At 35.9% G+C, this 23700-nt stretch overlaps 3 protein-coding genes across 6 annotated transcripts; 2 read left to right on the top strand and 1 right to left on the bottom strand.

Annotated features, from left to right (window-relative positions):
• The first annotated feature begins 1496 nt into the window (after nt 1–1496).
• On the top strand, nt 1497–4974 carry BIR1 (BAK1-interacting receptor-like kinase 1). Of its 3 annotated transcripts, none has more exons than XM_011091285.3 (3): nt 1497–1695; nt 2604–3533; nt 3721–4974. In XM_011091285.3, exons 2-3 carry the CDS (start codon nt 2676–2678, stop codon nt 4723–4725), a joined length of 1863 nt encoding a protein of 620 aa, XP_011089587.1. In that variant the 5' UTR covers nt 1497–1695; nt 2604–2675; the 3' UTR covers nt 4726–4974. The 3 variants fall into 3 exon arrangements, with proteins under 3 accessions (XP_011089587.1, XP_011089586.1, XP_020552329.1); XM_011091284.3 differs by having other exon boundaries at nt 1497–1856; XM_020696670.2 differs by lacking the exon at nt 1497–1695 and adding an exon at nt 1863–2062.
• A 1223-nt stretch (nt 4975–6197) lies between these two features.
• On the top strand, nt 6198–9966 carry LOC105170504 (acyl-coenzyme A thioesterase 2, chloroplastic). Of its 2 annotated transcripts, none has more exons than XM_011091283.3 (5): nt 6198–6844; nt 7515–7692; nt 8076–8539; nt 8780–8908; nt 9412–9966. In XM_011091283.3, the coding sequence occupies exons 1-5, from the start codon at nt 6467–6469 to the stop codon at nt 9553–9555; spliced, it is 1293 nt and encodes a 430-aa protein (XP_011089585.1). In that variant the 5' UTR covers nt 6198–6466; the 3' UTR covers nt 9556–9966. The 2 variants fall into 2 exon arrangements, with proteins under 2 accessions (XP_011089585.1, XP_011089584.1); XM_011091282.3 differs by having other exon boundaries at nt 6199–6844; nt 8070–8539.
• Nucleotides 9967–10491: 525 nt separating this feature from the next.
• Nucleotides 10492–16974, bottom strand: LOC105170502 (uncharacterized). Its single transcript, XM_088884616.1, has 4 exons — nt 13293–16974; nt 12984–13186; nt 12183–12427; nt 10492–11635 (listed from the first exon to the last, which is right to left on the bottom strand). The coding sequence occupies exons 1-4, from the start codon at nt 16880–16882 to the stop codon at nt 10841–10843; spliced, it is 4833 nt and encodes a 1610-aa protein (XP_088740742.1). The 5' UTR covers nt 16883–16974; the 3' UTR covers nt 10492–10840.
• Between the last annotated feature and the right edge of the window lie 6726 nt (nt 16975–23700).

The raw sequence follows: 23700 nt of genomic DNA, 5'->3' as shown, positions 1-23700 counted from the left end.
AAAATAATTAAAATTAATATCAATAATAGAAAATGTTTCATTTAAAAATAAATAAATTCTAATAGCTACCTTATTGTTGTCTTTTTATGATGAATAATATATATTAAAAGGAATTTTTATTTTATTTATTATTAAATATAATTAAAAATTCAAAAACTATATTTAAATAAAAGATGACATAATATCATTTATAGAATAAATGGAGTATTTGACATTTAATTGCAACCCGGCCCGGATCCATATCCAGATTGTATAATATTAGCTGAATCACAACCTTGATGAAGTTGGGCTTAATCTTAAATGGGCTTGGAAATCTCAGTGCATCTACAATTCTAAGCCCAAAAAAGGTCTACAACCATCCAAAGATCCAAGCTTATATTGGCCCAAAATTTTCAATCCAAAGGCTAGAATTTGTTTGCCGAAATTTCTATATTTTGAGAAGTGATTATCGTAGAAAAAAAATTAAAAATTACAACACCGTCATAATTGATAGTATTGTAAAAAAAGTGAAAAGCAGATAAAAATAACTGGGGCAGTGCTTAGGAAAGAAGTACTTCTAAGACAAGTTTAATTGATTAAAATTTTGTCCCTACACGTAAAAAAATATCCCATTTTGTATTTGATTTTTTATTATATAAAAGATATTTGACTTACCATTTGTTACTATAAAAAAATAATTTTTTTAATTAGTATATTTTTTTTTTACAAATTATCATTTATATTATTAAAATAAAATATTGAATACCAATAGAAAAAAAGTTAATGTCTAATTAAATAATGCTTTCACTATGTAACATCATTGTTCAGTGACACACAATATGTAAAGTTATGATTGCAAAAAAAAGAAATATTTTCTTATTAATTAATCATTGAAACTTAATTTATATTTTCATATATTATAAAAATAATATCAATAATATAGCAAATAAAAATATAAAAATAAAATGTTAAATTTCCTACCAATTCAGTGAAGTTAAATCCACAGTTACTATATTAAATTTGTTAATTATTGTAAAATTAATTTTACTATATTCTTTTTTCGTTTGGGGGTCAGCCCTCGAACCCATAACTTCATGTATGCACCGCTGCCATTTTTAATCCCCACTAACTCAAAACGAAGTTATATACGTTGTTACTATACTATTACTTTAACAAATTTTCTCCTCTAGAGTCGATCCTCGAGCATTTACCTTGTGTAAGAGGTATTATTTTTTGCAATTTTTATTGATTTAATTCGAAATTAGATTTATCTACATGACAAGATTTATATTATTTAATAATTTCATATGCAATTCATACATATAAGAAAGAAAAAAGAAAAAGAAGAAAATGAAATCCCAATGTGAAGTGAGAGTGTGAAAACTCTGAAGAACGAACAAGTGGAAAATGGTCCATGGTCAAGAACATGACCTCAACACGCTTTTAATTCATCAATCAAAAAGAAAAGAAATAAAAATAAAAACAAAGTCAAGCTCTTGTAGAGTTATAGTCGTTGCGAATTGCCGAATTGTAGTTGGTCTTTAAAGTCTAATTTCTTGCAGCCTTCTCTCTCCATTGTCCAGTCTTCAGCTCCACCCACTGGGTAAAGATTAAAAAAAAAAGAAAAGCAGAAATCAAGAAAAGAAATTGAAGAAAAGGACATGATGAGAGACTGGCCTCCCCGTCTTTGACCCGAAATTCAGCAGTAACAGAAATGTAAAGTGGTAGTAGTAATTACAAGAGAGTTTTTAAAGTGATATCTCATAATCCCAGTCCACTCCCAGGTCGCCGCTGAGCATCAAAGATCCAAACTTTCACACTTCCTCGGCAATTTTTTCCTGTTCTTGCAGTCTTTTCTTGGATAGTTTTCTATCTGGGTATATATGTGTGTGTGTGTGTCTGTGTATAATCTTATTTAGTTTTCTGGATGATTTGTGCTGCTGTGTTTTAGTAATTTTCATCAATAATTGGTTCTCTTCCTTGTGGTTTGTATTTGGTTGTTTGTTGGAGGAGGTTGAAGTTGAGGGGTTTCTGATTTGGTAAAACCCGTTTGTTTTTTAATTATTATTCTGTGGTATTCGAGGTGGGTTTCTTTCAAAGTTCGCATTTTTGGTCATTTAGGTGTGTGAATTTTGTGTCAAGATTGAGTTATTTCTTGTGGGTTTTTTATATTCTTTCCCTGGGCAGAAATTTGAGGTTTCTGTTTGTTTGTTTGTTCATGTTAGTGTTTGTAGATCTTTGTGAATTTTATTTTGTCTTCTTTTGGTGTTGTTGGAGTTTCTGTTTGTACCCTCTCATGGTCATTTGTACATAGCTTTTCTTTTCTTCCATGTAGGATTTCTCCTAATGGTGAAATAGAACCCTGAGTATTTGTTGCTATCTTGCTCACTTTCTTGATATCACCTTGTTTCTTTTATGTAAAATTGCTGTTTGTTGTCAGGGTTTTAGTCTCATAGTTTTGTAGAATTTATTGCTTCTGCTGTCTTTTTCTAAGTGGATTAACTGAAATATGTGCAAATATGTGTTCTAGTAATGTTTCATTTATGCCGTCAAATGATCCTTTTGATATGTAGTCCGACATGGTACTTTTCTTGGAGGCGGTCTGATTTTGGTTTTTGTTTCAGGAAGTGAATTATGAGGCTTTTTGTGTGCCAGCAATCTTGAGTTGGTTTCATATTCTTGGGTCTTTCTGGTTTATGATTGCTGTAGTTATGAGCGTGCTATTGGGTTTCAGAGCACTGCCTGCTCTTGTTAGTATCTTTATTTGGTTGCTCGTGATTGAATCTTTCGGCCATGCTGCTCAAACTGATATTGACTGCTTAAGAGCTATAAAAATTTCTTTGGAAGACCCGTTCAATTACTTGTCATCATGGAATTTTGATAATACTACTGAAGGGTATATCTGCAAGTTTACTGGGGTTGAATGTTGGCATCCGAATGAGAACAAGGTCATAAATATCCGACTGGGGGACATGGGACTTAGGGGCGAGTTTCCACTTGGCGTTTCCAGTTGTTCATCCTTGACAGGATTTGATCTTTCTAGCAACAGTATTCGTGGAAACATCCCAAGTAATATCTCAAAGTTGATCGGTTTTGTCACTAGCCTTGATCTCTCGTCCAATCGGTTTTCCGGAGAGATCCCTGTGGATCTTGCAAATTGCTCTTACTTGAACATCCTTAAACTTGACAACAACCAGTTGACGGGTCAAATCCCTCCGCAGATTGGTCTACTTGGCCGACTCAAGATATTTTCCGTGACAAGAAACCAACTGACGGGGCCAGTTCCCCGTTTTATAAATGCTACTATTCCAGCAGAAAGCTATGCAAATAACCCAGGATTATGCGGTGATCCTCTGCCTCCTTGTCAAGGCCCTTCAACGAAAAACCATACCCCAGCAATTCTTGGAGGAGGTGTTGGTGGGTCGGTTCTTGGAGCTTTGGGTATCATCATTGGTATTATCTTCTTTTTACGTAAGAGGTCTAGGAAGAAGAGAGAAGATGATCCTCTGGGCAACAAATGGGCGAAGAATATAAAGGGCGCCAAACGCATTAAGGCAAGATACACTTTATTTCTCCGATAGTTTTTGTGTCTAACATACTATAAGTACACTTTCACAATTTCATGTCACAATGTGTGATTTCTGTGAAAATGTGTTTCCATAACCTTCTCTTTATCACCATCTTATGCACGCATTTTTTTTCTACGGATGCTCACAAAGAGTTGTATATTCTGCTTTTCAGCTTTCAATGTTTGAGAAATCAGTTTCCAAGATGAACCTGAATGATCTCATGAAGGCCACTAATAGCTTCAGCAAAGAGAATATAGTTGGGACTGGAAGAACTGGGACAATCTACAAGGCAGTTCTTGAAGACGGAACGTCACTTATGGTGAAGAGATTACAAGACACTCAACACTCTGAGAAAGAATTCATATCAGAGATGGCTACTTTAGGTAGCGTAAAACACCGCAACTTGGTTCCGCTTCTTGGTTTTTGTATGACGACGAAGGAAAGACTCTTAGTCTATCAGCACATGCCAAACGGTACCCTGCACGATAAGCTGCACAACGTGAAAGACAGTGCAAAACCTATGGATTGGCCTTTGCGGCTCAAAATCGGGATTCGGGCAGCAAAAGGATTCGCATGGCTGCACCACAGCTGCAATCCACGTATTATCCACCGAAACATTAGTTCGAACTGCATTTTGTTGGACGGTGACTATGAACCCAAAATATCCGATTTTGGGCTAGCTAGGCTCATGAATCCTGTCGACACGCATTTGAGTACTTTTGTAAATGGCGAGTTTGGGGATTTGGGTTATGTTGCTCCGGAATATATGAGAACTCTGGTAGCCACCCCAAAGGGGGACGTCTATAGTTTCGGAGTTGTGCTTCTGGAGTTGGTAACGGGGGAGAAACCAACCTATGTGGCTAAAGCTCCAGAAAGCTTCAAGGGAAATCTAGTCGAGTGGGTTTCACAGCTCTCTAGCACCTCTACACTTCAAGATGCAATAGACGCATCCTTGGTCGGGAAAGGTTTCGACAGCGAGCTTTTCCAGTTTCTCAAAATTGCTTGTAGGTGTGTGCTGCCAGGTCCGAAAGAGAGGCCTTCCATGTTTGAACTGTACCAGCTTCTCAGAGCTATCGGGCAACGGTATGAATTCACGACAGAAGACGATGTTTTGGTTATATCAGATACAGAGGATGCTGATCAACTGGTGGAACTCATCGTTGCTCGAGATGCGTAGGAGATATATTCAACAAAAAACAGAAAAAAAAGAAACAAGAAGAATCATCGAAGTGAGATTTAATACCGGGCAGAACAATAATCGAGCATTGTAATTATATGTTGTTGGTATTTAATGATTTTTGTTTCTCATATTAGATCAGTGGTTTCATGCACAAGAACTACTACTTTACCAGGTAAGTTAGACACTGCTCACCTGTATAGTTATGTTTGATTTCTTGATATATAAGACAGCTTTTGTCTCTGCCTACTACTTCTACTATTTACCTTATGCTCTACATACATTTGACTATGTACATCTTATATATGTATGTTCCTGTTAGTCGAATGTATTGATTGCTTTGGCTGGAGCTTTGCGGTTGATTTTGAACTTATAAGTCACTTAAACTCCTCATTGCAATTAATATTGAACGAGTGCTAATATGTCAGCCTCTCAGATGGGGGCTTGGCCCGAGCACATTTGTAATTGACGTGGGATCCGTAACAACACCATCTGCTCTTTAGGCAAGGGGTTCGGATGGGCGCATGGATTTGTCTCGACAGACGAGGACGAATAATGCAATGTGTAATGTGGTCGATGTATCGTTGCGTGAAATATTGTTCATTTTGATTGGAACCTTACGAGTTTGTCTTTGAAATGACAACCTACTAGAAATTTAAGATATTGGGTCTTATAAGTCAATCAAACTTATCATAAAATGTGTGCCAGCAATGACTGCTCATTTTGGCCGAATACACTCGATATAAAATTACAATACCCAAACATATTTGATAGTTTGCGACCGATTCATCTTATTTGAGTACGTAATGTTTGGTTTTGACTAGAATATGTAGAGATACTATTAGTAGTGTCGTGGACCAACTCAAATTTCGAGTAATAATCTTCCAACTTCAAAGGTTCAAAAGACTTAGAATATATATTTCTGTAAGCCATTAAATCATAATAATTTTTAACCATTGTGACAACATTAGTCATGTTTGCTTCCGTCTAATAAATAAGTCCCCCCTTAGTATTAACTGAATTTGTTGACATTAATAAGAAATTGCATGAAAATTGATATTTCCTCTCTTCCTTACATACATTAATACGTGAGTAAATATGAGGGTAATTTTTTATTGTAAATTTTTATTTTGACATGTAATAAGTCAATCGAGAGTAAATATAATTTTTTTCTCCTGATTTTCTTGTTAATATCAGCAAATTCGGTGAATTTTGACTAACATATAGACTTATTTGTTAGATGAAAATAAATTTCAAAGATGCTAAATATAATTTTTTAAATTATAAATTTTATATATAATAACGCCAAATTTTATGAAAGGAATTATCCCTTTATTATAATACGTACATATTGCATAAAATAAACACAAAACCTCGTGGATTATTAGAAAAAGACAAAATCATGTTCAACGTTGGACTTCTTGAAATAATAAAAAAAAAAACAGAATAAAGTAAAGTAATAATTCCAAGTTTAAGTCATTGGTGACAATGGCGCTTCCTCAACCTCCAACCTTTTTGGTCAGCTCTATCTCAAATCTCAAATCGCAGCCACACAGGCAGAAGCCAGAAGGGCTCTCATCAGTTCATAATTAACCCCTCAAAATAGCTGTACTAAGACTCTGTTATACCAACCGACTTCATTTATTATTCCCAACAAAGACCAATTTTACAGTGAAATCTTGATGAAGAATTGATATTACCTTTCCACCAACAAGAACCCATTTCAAGAATTTCAACTCCAATGGAGTCCAACACCTCTCCCTCCAGTCCCATTCCCATATTCTCCACTCTCACTTCCCCATTTGAGAGCTCTTCCAAGAAGAGTGATTCAACAAGGAAGCCCCTCAGTTTGTGGCCTGGAATGTACCATTCCCCAATGACAATTGCCCTTTGGGAGACAAAGTCCAGCATATTTGAGAGGCTTCTTGACCCCCCACTTGATGCTCCCCCTCAGACTGAGTTGCTTCAAAAGACCCCATCTCAAAGCAGAATGACCATTTTGTACAACTTCTCCACTGATTACATACTGAGGGAGCAGTATAGGGATGCTTGGAATGAGGTCAGAATTGGGAAATTGCTTGAGGATCTTGATGCTCTGGCTGGCACCATTTCAGTGAAGGTACAATCTTTTTCAAGGGAGTTTTTCCTTTTTTCTGTTAGTATGTTTGATTTTAGATTCTTGGGAGTTATGTTCCGTCTCTGCTTTCTCTGGTTTAGCTTTAGATTGATCTGTTTCAGGTACTTTTATATTTGGTGATTGAAACATATGTTAGGAAAAATTCAAGATAGATTGTTATACGTGTGAAAAAATAAGAAAAAGAATGAAGCATTAAAAGATGTAGAATGTACGTGGTTTAGATGAGAATTACTTCTATGACCATGGTTGGCTAAGTATTTGGATAGAATTTTTATGCAATTACAATGATGGCTACTGTCTGAATATATAACCAGGCTGGCTATAAAAGTATGCCGAAAAGATAGGCAAATGCTGGGGCGAATTATGTAACTTTGGGTCCAACTCTGTACTCCAACAATAATATGTTGTTTATATGTGCTTATATATATATAGCTTGTTTTGTATCAAATTCCTGCTGCAATCAAATAATCCGCTGTTTCAGTGTTAGGAGTATATGAATAGTGCTTGTGGGGATTTTCTTGTGTCCTTGCACATTTATGATTATTCAGTGACTACCTTGTTACACGGGTAGCCAGCTTTGAGGATTTGAAGATATTAGTTGAACTGTTGTTATTTTGTAATGGTAAGCTCTCTTTTCTTCGTTGCATATTAGCACTGTTCAGATGATGATAGCACTACTCGACCGCTCTATCTGGTGACTGCTTCCGTTGACAAAATGGTGCTGAAGAAGCCCGTCCGTGTTGATGCCGATCTGAAAATAGCTGGTGCTGTTACTTGGGTTGGCCGGTCGTCTATTGAGATTCAACTTGACGTCACTCAGCCTGCTATTGGTACTTTCTCTGAATTCAATACCAGAATTGGCCTGAAGTAACTCCATAGGTTATGTTGACACTCTTTTTATCCAAATTCAGAACCTCTCGTCCAACCAAAACAGAACGTGAAAAGAACATGAAAATAAGACTTTGGAGTCTCAAATGTGTGCTTTAGGCGTAATTTGGAGTGTAAATATATGACTTGGCTTTTAATACAAGTTATGTTTGTGCAGCAGTTCTTTATACTCTGAATTGTATCTTGATAACTGCTCTGTCTCTTGTATCTCTTTTCTCCTAATCGTATAAACTTTAAAAAACTAATTAGCATGTGAAAATTCATGCTCCTCTGCTATTTCCATATCCACATTTGACTAAAAAACCTGTTCCTTTCATAGAGACAGCTGATGCTGCTGATTCAGTTGCTCTGACTGCCAACTTCATTTTTGTGGCCCGTGACTACAAGACGGGCAAAGCTGCTCCAGTGAATCGGCTGATTCCGGAAACAGAAAGAGAGAAGTCACTCTATGAAGCAGCAGAAGCGAGAAATAAACTGAGAAAAAGGAAGTTTAGAGATGAAAAAAGGGAGATTGAGAATGGAGAGGCGAATAGACTTGAAGCATTACTTGCTGAGGGTCGAATCTTCTGTGACATGCCAGCCTTGGCAGACAGAGACAGCATTCTTCTCAAAGATACATGCCTTGAGAACTCTTTAATTTGTCAGCCGCAGCAAAGGAACATTCATGGTCGTATTTTCGGAGGATTTCTGATGCACCGTGCATTTGAGTTGGCCTTTTCAACAGCTTATACTTTTGCAGGCATGATGCCATCCTTTCTGGAAGTTGATAATGTTGATTTTCTGAGACCAGTAAGTATCTCATGGTGAACTCCGTTTTCATTTCATCCGTTTCACATTTAACTGATGATATTAAATTCTTGACGATTACTCCAGTCAGGACCCAAAACTGCTTATGATCAACTTCGTTGATTGGTTATTCACCTGTCAACTTGTTTCGGTTTTGGCATTTTTCGTGCTAGCTTAACACCATCCACCTTCCATTAGCTGTCCTTACAAGATATTAGTAATCATTCCACATTTGTGATGCAGGTGGATGTCGGAGATTTCTTACGTTTCAAATCTTGCGTGTTGTACACAGAATGCGAGAGTTCAGATCGGCCACTTATCCACGTAGAAGTTGTGGCACATGTTACGAGGCCCGAATTGAGGTCTAGTGAGGTAAGGTCCTCGTCCAGCAAATGTTATGAGCCCTGCAGAAATGAATCTTTGTCAACTTTTATTTTTTAACAGTCTGCCCATTCATACACGATCATCAAAAAATAAACTGAAACATACACGTTTACCCAGAATGCCGACATATACGAGCATAAAGACAGACCTTACATGCTTTTGAACTTCTTTTTGAATTGATTATACGTATCTGAACCTCCGACGCAGCTTGTTCCCCTCCAAATACAAAAACCTGTATACTCTCTTCCGTAATGAGTCCGATGTTTGCCTGCCTCTTTCATGTCCTTCCTCTATACTTGAAAATTGGATAGAATAGCCATGATTTTCTCATCAAGAAAATGGGATTCCTCAGACTTGAAAAGACTTGTTTGTATTGCTCTTGTTCTCATGAAAACTTGAGCCTTCCTGGAGAACTAGACGAGCTAAATAGAAAGTGTGGAGATGAATGTGAACCGACAAACCAAAATGAGAAGTGCCGACTTCTGTTGCAGGTTTCAAACAGGTTTTACTTCACCTTCACAGTTCGTCCTGAGGCGAAGGCGATGAACAACAGCCATAGGATCAGGAAGGTGGTTCCAGCAACAGAGGAGGAAGCCCACAGAATCATTGAGCGAATGGATGCTGATTCATTGTAGTCATTCTGCTATGTAATAACATATGAACAGGGTCTCAGACCAAGGCATTTTGTGCTGGATTTCTGGTTCTGAAAATAGGATACGAGCGTCAGATGTCACAAGTGTTGTTATTTGTAGTAATCTTTGGTTGTTATGGGGATTGATGGTTTTTAGATGAAGAAAGCAGCTATCCCTTCTATGGAAATTGAGTATTATAGCTGAGGTCTGGAGGTTCTTGTTATTGGCTGGTCATACACATTTCAGAGCACTGTATGCGAAATGGATAGAGAGAAAAATGTAGAATATAGTTTATTTTCATCAAGTTTGATTGGAAGGAACAATTTCACAATAATTGTAATACTTACAATCGAGCATCAATCATACAGTAAGTGTATTAATTCAAATTTGATCGGGCTGAGACAGTTTGTTTCATGATGATGTGTGCTTGAGGAAGTTTTTATTTTCATTCAAAATTTATATTTGTTTGGCATACTCAAAAAAGAAAAATTCAAAAATATAATTTGCATCTACTTTTCTACCTCATCTAAACTTTAGAATTCATAAGAATTAAGGTTAACTCATTTTGGAGATATTGAATAATAAAATATTGTTCCTCAATTATTATAGTTGGATAAAAAATAGTTATTGATAAATGTAAAATTAGGCAAGTGTAAAATTAAAAATTTGTGTAATTTTTTTTTTTTTTTCCTGGCGTCAATATCTTCCATTTGAACTTTATGGAAGGATTACAATTATAAATTGAGATTTTTTAGAGGTGTAAATATAATTTTAAAAAAAATAAAAAATATACAATTTCACATGTTTAGAGATAATCTAATTATAATTATGAAAAGCCATGTTGCTAAATTTTAAGAGACATGTCACATCATTATCATCGTATTGTTTTTCCCAAAATAAAACCATCCACACATGTGAAATCACTGCTGCTTTTATATATATAAAAAAAAATTCCCCAAATATCATTTATAAATATCCATCCAATTCGCAGTTGAGCCTCAGAAGTGTACTTATTCAGAGTCACAGGAGCAAGATTTCCTCCGACAATACTCTATTACTCTTATTGCTTCCAAGAGACTTTTTCTTCGTATAACTCTACAACACCCGAAGGTTTCCAAAATCTTTTACATTCATCTATCTAATAAATACAAAATATTACAAAGAGAAAGAAAAACACCAGTACCTAAAAGACTGGTAGGCACCATACTATGAAACATCCTGCTCACCCCTTCATAGACAACATTTTTCATGGCAAGAAAACATAGGAAAAGGTCACCTGATGTCTGCATCAAGCATTAAGGGGAAGGCTCTCATCATCGGACGATGTAGATTGCCGCTTATGAAACCCTCCCAAGGCTTGCTGTAGCATTGGATTAACGGGGACGGGGAATTTGTGTGCAGAACTAACTATTGTTCGTTCATTTATCATCCCAACTTCCTTGCATACGCGATCCAAGATTGTTAGGAACTCTCTTACCACCATGAAGATTCTGAAAGGATGAGCTTCTTCTTTAGCTGAGTTTCCATGGAAATATTCGGTTATCTCTTTTACCAGCGATAGAGCAACACTTTCTTGGGCTTGAATCCTTATGATCTCCTCCTCGGCCCTTTTCATGAAACTGTTCATTGCGTTGGAGAACTTACGGCCGCTTGTTTCCTCCAAAGACGTTGTCTCGTTTAGTCGAACAATATCTCTGATGTTTTCGATTCCTCTTGAAAGCTTGGAGACGTCGCTGCTGAGCACTTCTGCATCCATTACAGCAGCTTTCTTGACGTTTGAGAGCTCTGAGCTAAGAGCAGAAACGACTTGGAGACCCAGTTTCCTGCATTTGGCATCATCGTTTGTGGAGGAGTTTTCTTGGAGTCGAGCTCCTTCGCTTCTTATGATCTCCTGAACGACGAAATGTAAAAGCGTGGTTTTCCCATCGGCTCCCTTGACATCAACAAGCTTGAGCAGCGTGTCAAGCTTGAATGCATGTGCATCGCCCCGATTCGTTCCCACATTCATGCGGTTCCCAGTCTTCAGCACAGCTTCGAGAAGTTTGAGGAACATCCTACTCGTTCTCAATTCTTCACAAGCTGCCTGTAACATTAACACGTGTAAATCAACATCGCCAAACCATATAGCACACATTGAGAATTCTTCCCATTTTCTTGTTTCTAAAGGATATAATGTGGAAATTTGAATTGGCGAAAGTTTGATGCTATGCTTATGCAGACCCTGCAAGCAATCTAGCTCCCAAGAATACAAGATTTAACCATTAGTCAGCAGAATCACACCTCAACAACAGAAAATTGCCATTTTGGGTTCATTCTCGGGGGCAAAGAAAGTTCTTTAAGCATCGAGAAATAAGAAATGCTGAAGATTCTCCTTCAACAAACAGCATATGAAGTCAACGGTCATATAGTCTCCTGGTCTTCCACCAACTCCGGCCATTTAAACCAAAACACAGACACAGACACACACACACACAACTAGCTCTCAAGTCAGTCCACGTTCACTACATAGCTACAAACTTATAATTATATTTCCTTTGGTATAACATCACTTAAATTCAGGTTTTGTGGCCCCAAATTGATAAATATTACTACAATGCATCTGCCAAGCTGATACCAAAACAAAATATTACCTCCAGAGTTGCAAATGACTTTTTCAGGTACTCAACCTCAGATTCGAAATTGGATACGTATAGCATTGCATCTACTCTTTTGAATGCATGAGGTATGTCAACAACTGCCTTCAGAAATCTCTCGGCAGCCCCAAGCTTGACTGGAGAATCTTCCTTGTGTTCTTTCAGCTTTCGTTCCTCTTCCTTAGATGGAGCCATCTTCAATAAACTCTCAAGAAGTTCAGTACCAAGAACATCTCCATTCCCTGTGTTCAAGAGCATAAATGAATTACAGCACATGCCTAGTGGATGGACAATGGATATCAATGTATGTGAAAATTGATCACAAGATTTCACATGGGTTCTTGCCCAGTTGCCTGAGTTCAACATAGCAATTCTTCACTGGAGATTGATATAAACATGTATAGGTTCAAGAATTTGTGAAAAAATACTTCTATGTTTGAGCTTTTCAGAGTCCTGCTACAGGGTTCTTTGAAATTGAAGCCATTCAGAGAAATTGATATACATATTACTGCATACATTTTTCTTTACTTGTTAGGGCCACCCAACAAGTAAGCTACTACAAGGTACTTCACACTTACAATGTAATTGAATGGCTTCATTCCAATTTTTGGCTCATAAAAAAGAAGCATAAAACCAGACACAATGGCATTTAATCGTTCATGTTGACTGACATCTGAAATAGACGATAATACCAGCTAACAATATAAGCTACAACCAACAGGAACACAGGATGTTCATACTTCATCAGGGAGTACGTGGTACGTGCGTCTAATCTTGACAAAAATGTTATAGAAATACCTTCCAGAAGGCCTTCGCAAACTTCATCTACAGTTACATGGAGTGCCCTCAACAGGATGGCGATATTTTGAGCCTTCTTGGGATCAAGAATCCTGTTACCATTGTCTTGCCCGGGTGAGGGAAGAACCTGCCACCTTGTTTCCTTTGGATTTGGTTTTGAAGTATTCGCAACGAACAATGTCTCAATCATCTCCTCATTCAACCTGCACATGATTCAACCAAACAGCCAAGTTAAGTCATAAAAAATAAGAACCGAATAACAGTATTCAGCTAACAAAAGTACCACATCTGTAATAATGAGAATCGTACTTAAAAGAGCTGCTTTTGAGTTGATCCCACACCATCTCCCGATCAGAACTTGCTCTTACTTTATCCCAGTGCAATGGCTTCAATTTTGGTTTAGGATTACTGTCCGTGTCTTCGCTTGAGTGCTCAGTTTCTGTATTTGGAGATTCTTTATCCCCATCAGTCTTGACAGTTTGTGAATCATTTGTAGGCAACTCAATTGGGGAAATCAATGTGGGACTTTCGACAGCAATCGGTCTTAAGGGCCTTATCAGAACCGGAGGTTCCATGGGCTTTTTGGCTGCCGGAGTTGGAGTTTTTGGACTTTCCCATGCTTTACTTGGAGGAGGTGGAGGTGGAGGTGGAGGTGGTGGCGATGGAACAGAAACTGGTGGTGGTGGTGGTGGAGGTGGAGATGGTGGCGGTGGAACAGAAACTGGTGGTGGAGGTGGAGGTGGTGCTAGAATAACAGTGGCATCGTGCTGTACAGGGCTGCTAATTCTCATGGGGGATTCCGCACTGTGATCCAAAACATTTGAAAACAGTGGCGATGATGCTTCACTTCTCCTTGAATTTCTTTCTGGCGACAGTGACCTCTGGGGCGAGAGCAATGCAGATTCTTGAATTACCAAACTTTGCATCTCTGATGGTGTTGAAATAATAGTAATGTCATGCTCTACAGTGCTAATTCCCACTGGAGATTCTACATTTTGATCAGAAACATTTGAAATTCTCGGAGACGATTCCTCATTTCTGTTTGAACACCTTTCAGGTGACAACAAACTCGGTGGCAACTGGATTACAGATTCTTGAAACACCAAATCTTGCATCTCCATTGGTTTTGGGTCAACAGAGGTGTTGTGCTGAACTGGGCTGCTAATTCTCAACGATTCCTCACTTCTGTTTGAACACCTTTCAGGTGACAATAAACTTGGCGGCAACTGAATTACAGATTCTTGAAACACCAAATCTTGCATCTCCATTGGTGTTGGGTCAACAGAGGTGTTGTGCTGAACTGGACTGCTAATTCTCACCAGAGACTCCAATTCCTGATCCGAAACATTTGAATTTCTTGGAGATGAGTCCTGATTTTTCTCTGAACATCTTTCGGGGGACAATGAACACCACAGCAATGGAGGTTCAGCCTCTGGAAACACCGAATCAAGCATATCAAATGACATTGGAGTAACGGAGATGTTATGATGAACTGGGCTACTTATTATCACAGGTGAAAGTGCAGCGTCTGGGACCACCATATCAAGCATATCGAATGGCATTGTAGTAGCAGAACTGTTATGATGAACTGAGCTACTTATTCCCACAGGCGGTGCAGCCTCTGGGAACATCATATCAAGCATATCAAATGGCATTGGAGCGACGGATATGTTATGATGAACTGGGCTACTTATTCTCACAGGAGACTCCACATTCTGATCAGCTTCTGAAATGTTCGAATTTCTCGGCGATGATTCCTCACTCACCAAACCTTGCATCTCTGTCGGTGGTGGAATAATAATGGTGTTATGATGGACAGGGCTACTAATTCTTACAGGAGAGTACACGTTCTGGTTGGAAACATCGGAAATCCTCGGGGAGGATTCCTCACTTCTGCTCAAATATCTTTCCGGGGACGATGCTGTCGGTGGCATCTGCGATGCAGAATCTGCAAACATCAAACCTTGCATCTCCGGCATTGTTGGAATAACAGAGTTATTCTCGACAGGGCTACTAATTCTCGCCGGAGCTTCCAGATCATGATCGGAAGCATTCGAATTCGTTGGCGAAGATTCCTCACTTCTGTTCGAATATCTTTCCGGCGACGATGAACGGGGGAGCAACAGCGACCCGGAATCCTGAAACACTGAATCTTGCATCTCCGGCAGCTTTAGAATAACGGAGTTGTGCTGAACAGGGCTGCTAATTCTCGTAGGAGATTCCACATTCTGGTCTGAAGCATTAGATATCCTCGGCGAAGATGCCTCACTGCTGTTCAAAAATCTTTCCGGGGACGATGAACTCGGGGGTTTTAACAAGGACGCAGATTCAGGAAGCACTATACCTTGTATCTCCGACGGCGTAGAAATAACAGCTGCGTTACGCTGAACTGGGCTACTAACTTTCACTGGAGATTCCACTTTCTGATCCGATACATTCGAGTTCCTAGCCGACGATTCCTCACTTTCCCTCGAACGCCTTTCGAGGGACGATGAATTCGGTGGCAACGACGATGCAGATTCCGGCAACACCAAACTACTTGTCGCCGGCTGTGTGGCAACAGCAGTGGTGTTATGCTGGACAAGGCTACTAACTCTCACCGGAGATTCCACATGCAGATCCGAAACGTTGGAATTCCTCGGTGATGATTCCTCACTTCTCCTCGAATGTCTTTCCGGGGAAGAAGAACTGGGGGGCGATGGAGATGCAGATTCCCGGAATGCTAAACCTCCTGTTTCCTGCGGTGATAGCATATGCGGAGGCAACGGCGAAATACTCTGAATCTCAGTTAATTCAGGTGACTTCAGAATCAAATTTTTTGGGCTCGAATCGTTAGCCGGAGAAAGACTCGAGGTAGCAGACCTCACCGGAGAACCCGAACCCGAACCCGATCCGGGCGCCGAAGAAGAGTAAGTGGATGAAGAATTTGACGTGGAGCCATTGAAATTCTCCACCTCTATAGCGGCAAAAGCCCTTCTAGAAGCTGATCCAGTGCCAATCGAGCTATCTCTGCCATTAATGGAGCCTTTGGGAGAGTAAAACTCTTCACTCTCATCATCTTTACTCGACACCACTTCAGCATTACCGCGGAAATTCTGCCGGAAACCCTGTTGCGTGTTCAAAGGCGGCAAAGGGCGGAGCTCCGGTGACTCCATCTTTCGGGAAAGAGTAGCATTACCATAGTTGTTTGTGCTTGTGCTGCTTCCGTTGAAAGCAGCGCCGGCGCCGGGGGCATGGGAACTCACCAAAGTGCCCAGGTACAAGAACTCCGAGCTGGTTTGCGAAGGTCTCTGAAGCTTCGGAATGTGGTGGGTACTGGGTGTCTGATTGAATGAAATGGTGCTGTTGCTATCGGATCTCGGGGTTTTGGATTGGTTGAAGGATGATGATCCATGTCTTCGGGTGCGCCTACGGAGATGGAGGAAGACGGCGAGGGAGACAACGACAACGGCAGCAACAACGGAGGCGATGGCGCCGACAATCAGTTTAGAGGAGGAGGAGGAGGAATTGGGATTGGAGGTATGCGGGACGGTGAGGGAGGAGATGTTTGCAGGGAAGGAGGCAAAGGAGGCGGGGGAGGGCGGAGGAGGCGGGGAGGGGAAGGAGGGGAAGAAGGGGGAGTTGTCAGGAGTGGAACTCGTAAAAGGGTAACTGGGAGGTGATGGTGGGGAGGGAATGGGGGGTGATGAAGGGGGCAATGAATCTTGCGGGAGAAAGGGTTGGTGGAGAATGCGGCGGTGGTGGAGGGTAGAGGTAGAGGATAAGGGGCGGAGGATGAAGGAGAAGAGGACGAGAAGGCGGAGGAGGAGGGCGGAGGCGGAGGTGGAGGCGGCGAACATCTTCAGTGTGTGAAAATGGAAGGTGATGAGCTTTGGCGACGGATGTGTGTGTGCGCGCATTCACATTTTGGCACAGTGAGAGAGAGAGAGAGAGAGTGTGAAAGTGAGGACTGAGAAACTGAGAAGAAGCAGAGCAGAAGTATAGCAATAGTGTAATGATGAGTAATACTATTATTACCATGATGAATGAATATACAGCTACTATAAGGTTCTGTTTGGTTTGTGCTCATATTGCTGGATTCCCTTTACTATTTTTTTATTATCTCAATAATCAAAATGGCTGCTCATCTTATATCACCTAAAACCCAATCTTCTTTCTTTTTTATTATACCAAACAAACACTCTCGTTTACTTGTACTAATTTACATATAGTCCAAAAAATTTTACCCAAATTAAATTTTTTCGAATTAAACTAATCACATTATAAATATGATATACTTCTTATATGATTGATTATTTTTTTTAAATTATACACCAATCACACCAAATTAAATTTTATATAATTTGAAAAATTGCATTTAGTACCTCAATTTTTGACTCCATCTAATAAATTCAACGAATTCATTCATATTAGTAAAAAGTTAAATAAAAATTTATATTTATCCAGATTGATATTAACATTATAATTATTTTATTATGGGTTTGAATGTGTGATTTTTATAATTTATGCAAGGATGGAATTTAAATTTAATAGACTTATATATATATATATATATAAGAAGAAATTGGTAAAGGTTTGATGATGGGTATTGGGTGATGGTTTAAAATGGGAAAGTTGGATGATGAATTTCTACTTTATATGACTTATCATATCTGAAATCATTTTATGTAAGAAATAGTTACACACAATGCCTACACCAAACTTTGTAATTTATCAATCTCCATTTTTTATACGTTACATTTTAATTTAATATACACTTTATTTGGATTTATGTGAAATTTATGTATATGGCACACATATGTGTATTGAAATAAAAAGGTAAAATTAAACTCATCTCCTCTAAAATTTGGTGTAATTATAAGTAAATTTTCTGTAGTTTAGAAAATTACATCTAGTACTCTTGATGTTTGCTTCCGTTTAATAAATAAGTCCCTCCGTTAGTCAAAATTTATCGAATTTATTGATATTAATAAAAGAATTAGAAAAGAAAAAATCTATATTAACTCCTAATTGACTTATTACTGACTTATTGAAAATCAGATAAATTTTTTTATGATCAAATTACCCTCATACGTTTTTCACGCGTTAATGCATATGAGGAGGTATATCTTCACAGCTGTAAGATTATTTAGTCCGAAAAATAATTAATTGACCTGCAATAAGTTGGTAATCAGTCAATGGAGGGTAAGTCGGCCATTTTGACTAACGGGAGACTTATTTATTAGACGAAAGCAAACCTCATGAGTGCTAGATGTAATTTTTCACATAAAACTTTAAGGGAGGAGAGTGTGATATTGCAAATAAAAATGAAATATTCATTTTAAGTATATATGTCCAGGTCAACAATTTAACAAGTTTCACTTCAATAATTTCTGAAAGGATTAATATCAATGAATTAGAGACTTATTTATTTTTTATTCAAGAGAGCGTATTTAAATATACTTTTTTTTATCTTAAAAGTATTATTTTTATTATTTAAAGTTATGAAGCATAAATTTATTTTAGGAATAATTACACTCTCTTTCACTAAAATTTAGTATAATTACATGTACACCCCCTGTGATTTGAAAATTTATATCTAATATATACTCTTAAAGTTTGCTTCTGTCTGACAAATAAGTCTCATTATTAGTCAAAATTTATCAAATTTATTGATATAATACCAAAGAAAAAGATAAAAATCAATATTTACCTTAATTGACTTATTACTAATTATTTGCAGGCAGATAAATATTTTTACAACCAAATTACCTTATACATTTTCATACATTAATGAATATGAAGAGGTATATCTTCACCGTTATAATGAGTAGTCTAGTCTTTTGTTCCGTTTGCAATAAGTCAATAACAAGTCAATTGATAATAACTATCAATTCTCGTTCCATTTTTTTTGTTAATATCTACTAATTTAAGAAATTTTGACTGTTTGAGTGACTTATTTATTATATAAAAGCAAATTTCATAAATATTAAATATAAATTTTTAAAATTTATAAGTAATTACATCCATCGTTAAGAGAGCTGAGTATGATTATCCTTTAATTTTCTAAATAAAGGAAGGGAGTGCGTAAGACTAAGGTCAATGGGAGCTGCTGATTGTGCGGCTTTTTATCCTTTGCTTTGTTCCTATACACTGCTGGCATCACTAGCCTGATTGCATGTTTTAGGACTCGTTTGGACCAGCAATTCAGTAATTTAAATTTGCAATTCGACTACAAATATAGTTTTTATTTAATTTTTTTTATTAATACCAATAAATTTAATTAATTATAATTAATAAAGAGAGCCTATTTTGTTAAATATAAATAAATATCAGAAGTGCTAACCATAATTTTTCAAACCATATGAAGCCTAAGTACAATTATATATACTCCCTGATGGGTATTTGTGTAAGCTTTTGTCTCGAGATAGAGGGTGTAGTTCTAATTAATACTGTAACCTCAAGGGAAGTATTTATAATTTTATAAAGAGTAAGAGTTATTGATGTATTTAGACCTAACATTAGGGGATGTCAGAGTAATTTACGCAAAAATTCATAAGCTAGTGATCTTCCATTATTAAAAAAAAAAAAAGACAAAAAAAAAAGGTTTCTTGTGGCTATGTCTCATATGAACAATGGAATGTGACTATATTATTAATGGTAGTGCAGTGTACACTGTTAGCACCGACACCACCACCTTCACTATTTTAAAAATCAAAATAAATAAATAAATATTTTTTTTCATAATTTGTACTTAATAAAAGACAATGTTAATTACACTTAGACCCTCCCGAGGATGCGGCACTTTTCTTAAAGAAATTTTAAAATTACACCTATACTCCTTCTAAAAATCTACTATTTATACCTGACCTCATTTCATTAGGATTTGGACGAAAATGCTGACGTTAGCAAAATAATTATGTAAATTTCTACCCTTCATTTCATAATTTTATACAATAATTTTGTACTCAAAATGAAAAAAAAATATAGTGATATCAACCAGCTCCATATATATATATATATTATATTTATCCCTTTATAAGTGAAAAATATATATGAGAATGCTAAATAAGCGATAAACTTAAAAATTTATATAATTTATTTTTCTAACATCAGTATTTTTCGTCCAAATTCAAACGAATATAATGTGTCAACGAATAATTTTTGGAGGGAGTGTAAAGATAATTTGAAATTCTTTTTGAAAAAAAAATATAATTTTAAATATTTAAAGAGAGTTCGAATATAATTAATAATAAAAAATAATGAGAGCACACGACGTGCATGCCACTGCTTTAATTATATATATTTTTTTAAGCTATATTTTTTAATAATACGATATATACTTCTAGATGATCCGATTAATATGAAATCAGAGCCAAACATAATTAAACTACTAAATGAGGGGGAGGTCACATGCCTGCACCCAAGAAGGGGAAAAAAAAAAACAAAAGAAATATTCACACGTGTAAAGTCGCACGTTGGAGGTATTTTTAACACTAATTTTATTAATAGTCATAATAGAAATTTCAATTATATAATAAATATTTATACATTCGAGCTATATATATCTTTAATTTTTTTTATTTAGTGCCCTTTATACTTTTCTTTCGTATATTTTTTTTATCTTTATATTAATTCATTTTCTTTTTGGGTTTTACGTTTCTTTTAAGATCATTTCAGAAGAAACTCGATATAATTTTATTAAAAAAATATATCATTTTATATGTGATTTTTTATATAAATTAAAAAATGAAATTAGTATATATATACACATTATTACATAACTTGAAAATGGTGTAAATTATACAAAGAATTACAATAATAAATGATATAATGGTGAAATAATTAACTAATAATTAATAATGTAGAGGTAATGAGTGGGGAGAGCAGTTTGTCTCTACTCTCTGCCTTCACTTTGTGGCCGACAAACTCTAAGACTAATTACTAAACTATGATGACTTATGAGATTAGTGCGCATCAAACGTTCACTCTAAAGTAGCATATCACTACAAATCATCGATTCCCGTCTCGGGTTGAAAAATAAATCAAATTATTTAATATTATATTAAATTTAATCGATAAAAATTCATTTAAATTCGAACAAAATTCTTTGTTTGATAAAATTTTGTCGAGCTTGAAAAAAAAATAGTTAAATTATTTGAATAGCTCACGTTTGATCCAATCAAAGTTCGTTTGAGTTCGGTTAAACCAATAATTAAAACAAATGCAAACGGCGTCTTTTTTTTTAAAACAATCTTGAATGATGATGTGTTCGACTCAGTTCGAATCATTATAGCCTAACTCTATATAAATAAGGCAAATTACATCAACGTTCCCTGAAGTTACAAATAATTACACAAGCATTGATTGTCATTTGTAAAATTGCAAATGTACTCCCCGAGTGGTTATTATTAGTGCATGCAAACCCCTTCATTCAGCGGCCAAATTTACACAAACACTCTCTGAATTATATGATGTTAAGGGTTTATTTATAATTTTGTCAAAATTAGAAGGTATTTGTGCAATAAAACTTACATCCGGAGTGCCAATGTAGTCTATTCATATAAATTAATTGTTGTAAATTTGAGTAAATTACATTTTACCCCCTAAATTATGCCCATTTTCATAATTTAGTCCTTTGAACTATAATGTACTAGCTTTATATATAGGGGAGTATGTTGTACATCTAATGTGTGTTAAAAAATATTAAAAAAATACAAATAATTAAATATATTTTACTAAAATTTTCGTTAGATGTATTTATTTAATTAATTGTTTTAAAAGCAAAATTTTATTAAATATTTTATAATATCTTATAAGCTCGATCGAACACATCGAAGGAATAAAATCACCATTTTCAAGAAAAAAAAAAGAAAAGAACAGTGTAAGTAAGCATATTCAGACCATATTATTCCTTATATGGGAATTCGAGAAATGTAATTAAGAGTGAGATGAGATGTGAATGAGGAGGACAACATTAACGATCCAGAAAAAGTTGTGCATTTATAGGATCTTGGAAAGTGTGTGTTTTAATAATTCTTTTTTATATTAGAACTACATTAGTCAAATGTTGTGTCTCCGACTTTTGTGTCTCACTGGTTAATTTGGGCTTCAAGCAATTTTCTTTTTCGTAATATCGCAGACGAACAAATTATTTATTTACGTTAAAAAATAATAACTTATTTTTTATTTTTTAAAATAAAATCATTTACAGTGAGTTGAATGGTTGCATTTTAAAAAATACATGAGAATAATTGTTATATTATTTTTTCATTATGGGGTAATTTACTCATTGCAATATTATAGAGGGTTGTTTGAATTTTTTCAGATTTGCCAATAGTAACAAAAAAGTTGAATGAATTTTCATATTTACCCGTGGTTGATTTATTACGCACTTATTGTAGGTCAAAACACAATTTTTTTGTTAATATCAGCAAATTTCGTAAATTTTGACTATCGGAGAAATTTATTTGTTAGGTAAAAAACAAACGATACGAACATTAAATATAATTTTTCAAACTATCTGGGATCTACATGTAATTGTACAATATCCCAAGAAACGACGATGCAATTATCCCTAATTATTAGCATTAATTTAAGTACCCCACAATGTCACCTTTTTCTAAAAATATATGTAAATTTTGGGATGGGACTTTACTTTTCAATATTGTATTCTCAATCTTTTTATCTTCATATTACTTTTTTCTTTTCCAAATTTCAAGATTTTGTCTCAACACAAATGAGTAAAAGAAGCTTTACTCTTTTTCTAAAAAGTTTTGAGCATTGTAATGCACAAAACCTTCCTCCCTATCTCTTCAATTAAATTCATCTTTGCAAATCTTTTTTTCTTTTTAATGTATGATACATGATCCATATAATTATTCCATCTTATTAACTAATAATACCATGAAGAATGCACTTTGTATATATAGATAAGTGACTATGTGTATACCTTCCACGTTCGTAAATCTTTTACGTACAAATCATAAGTTGGTTCGATGCACTACGTATCCTAAATAAGTAATATTAGGATAAAATATTAACATTATCACTGAAGATATAAATTAAATAATAATACTTTTAGTGTACATATTTGTTATCACAACAATAATTTAGCACAACTAATTGTTATTATTATATATGTGTTGCAATGAAACTCATCCGCCGTAGATTTATTTAATGTTCTTCGCGACGCATATAACTCTTCATGCGTAAAACAAGTGGGATAAATGCCCACAACTTTTCTCATAAATCATTTGCAATAATAGTTGTGACTCGCATATCGAATCTTTACGAAAATCTCGATACTACTTTGAAAATATTCGTCTGACGTATTTTGTAATATTTAGTTACATATATAGTCATTATAGACGTAATGATACTAATATCAGCAAGTCGTGAAAACGATCGAGTATAGGATAAATGATGATTAGAATCCATGAAATGAAACAAGTATCTAGGATTCCAATAAAAGGAGGAGCCTATTAGCGAAAAGGAAAAGGAGAAAGTGATAAGAAGAAAAGGAAAAGCAAAAAAAGCAAAGGAGTTGGTGCATGGTTTCACTACTTTATGCAAATGTTTGCATGGTTTTTGCCATCTCTAACTATTCTATGTGCAATATTTTTATATTTATGGTATAGGACAAGAAAGAAAAGGAAAGGACAAGATTTGGGAATGAAGAAAATAAAGGTGAGGGGTTGATTTTTGTAACCATACATTTGGCATAATAATAGATTCT

Source organism: Sesamum indicum, linkage group LG9 (assembly GCF_026168435.1).
Source record: "Sesamum indicum cultivar Baizhima isolate 11 linkage group LG9, ASM2616843v1, whole genome shotgun sequence".
Taxonomy (NCBI): domain Eukaryota; kingdom Viridiplantae; phylum Streptophyta; class Magnoliopsida; order Lamiales; family Pedaliaceae; genus Sesamum; species Sesamum indicum.
The sequence above is the reverse complement of the archived record's forward strand: the minus strand, read 5'-3'. Positions and strand labels throughout refer to the sequence as shown.

Coding starts and splice junctions, on each gene's coding strand:
- LOC105170504 (XM_011091282.3), top strand. CDS start 6,467: ATGGAGTCCAACACCTCTCCCTCCAGTCCCATTCCCATATTCTCCACT. Junction 6,845..7,514: donor CTGGCACCATTTCAGTGAAG/GTACAATCTTTT, acceptor GTTGCATATTAG/CACTGTTCAGATGATGATAG. Junction 8,909..9,411: donor CCGAATTGAGGTCTAGTGAG/GTAAGGTCCTCG, acceptor CTTCTGTTGCAG/GTTTCAAACAGGTTTTACTT.
- BIR1 (XM_011091285.3), top strand. CDS start 2,676: ATGATTGCTGTAGTTATGAGCGTGCTATTGGGTTTCAGAGCACTGCCT. Junction 3,534..3,720: donor AGGGCGCCAAACGCATTAAG/GCAAGATACACT, acceptor TCTGCTTTTCAG/CTTTCAATGTTTGAGAAATC.
- LOC105170502 (XM_088884616.1), bottom strand. CDS start 16,882: ATGCGCGCACACACACATCCGTCGCCAAAGCTCATCACCTTCCATTTT. Junction 13,187..13,292: donor CTCAAAAGCAGCTCTTTTAA/GTACGATTCTCA, acceptor AATCATGTGCAG/GTTGAATGAGGAGATGATTG. Junction 12,428..12,983: donor TTGCGAAGGCCTTCTGGAAG/GTATTTCTATAA, acceptor TCTTGAACACAG/GGAATGGAGATGTTCTTGGT.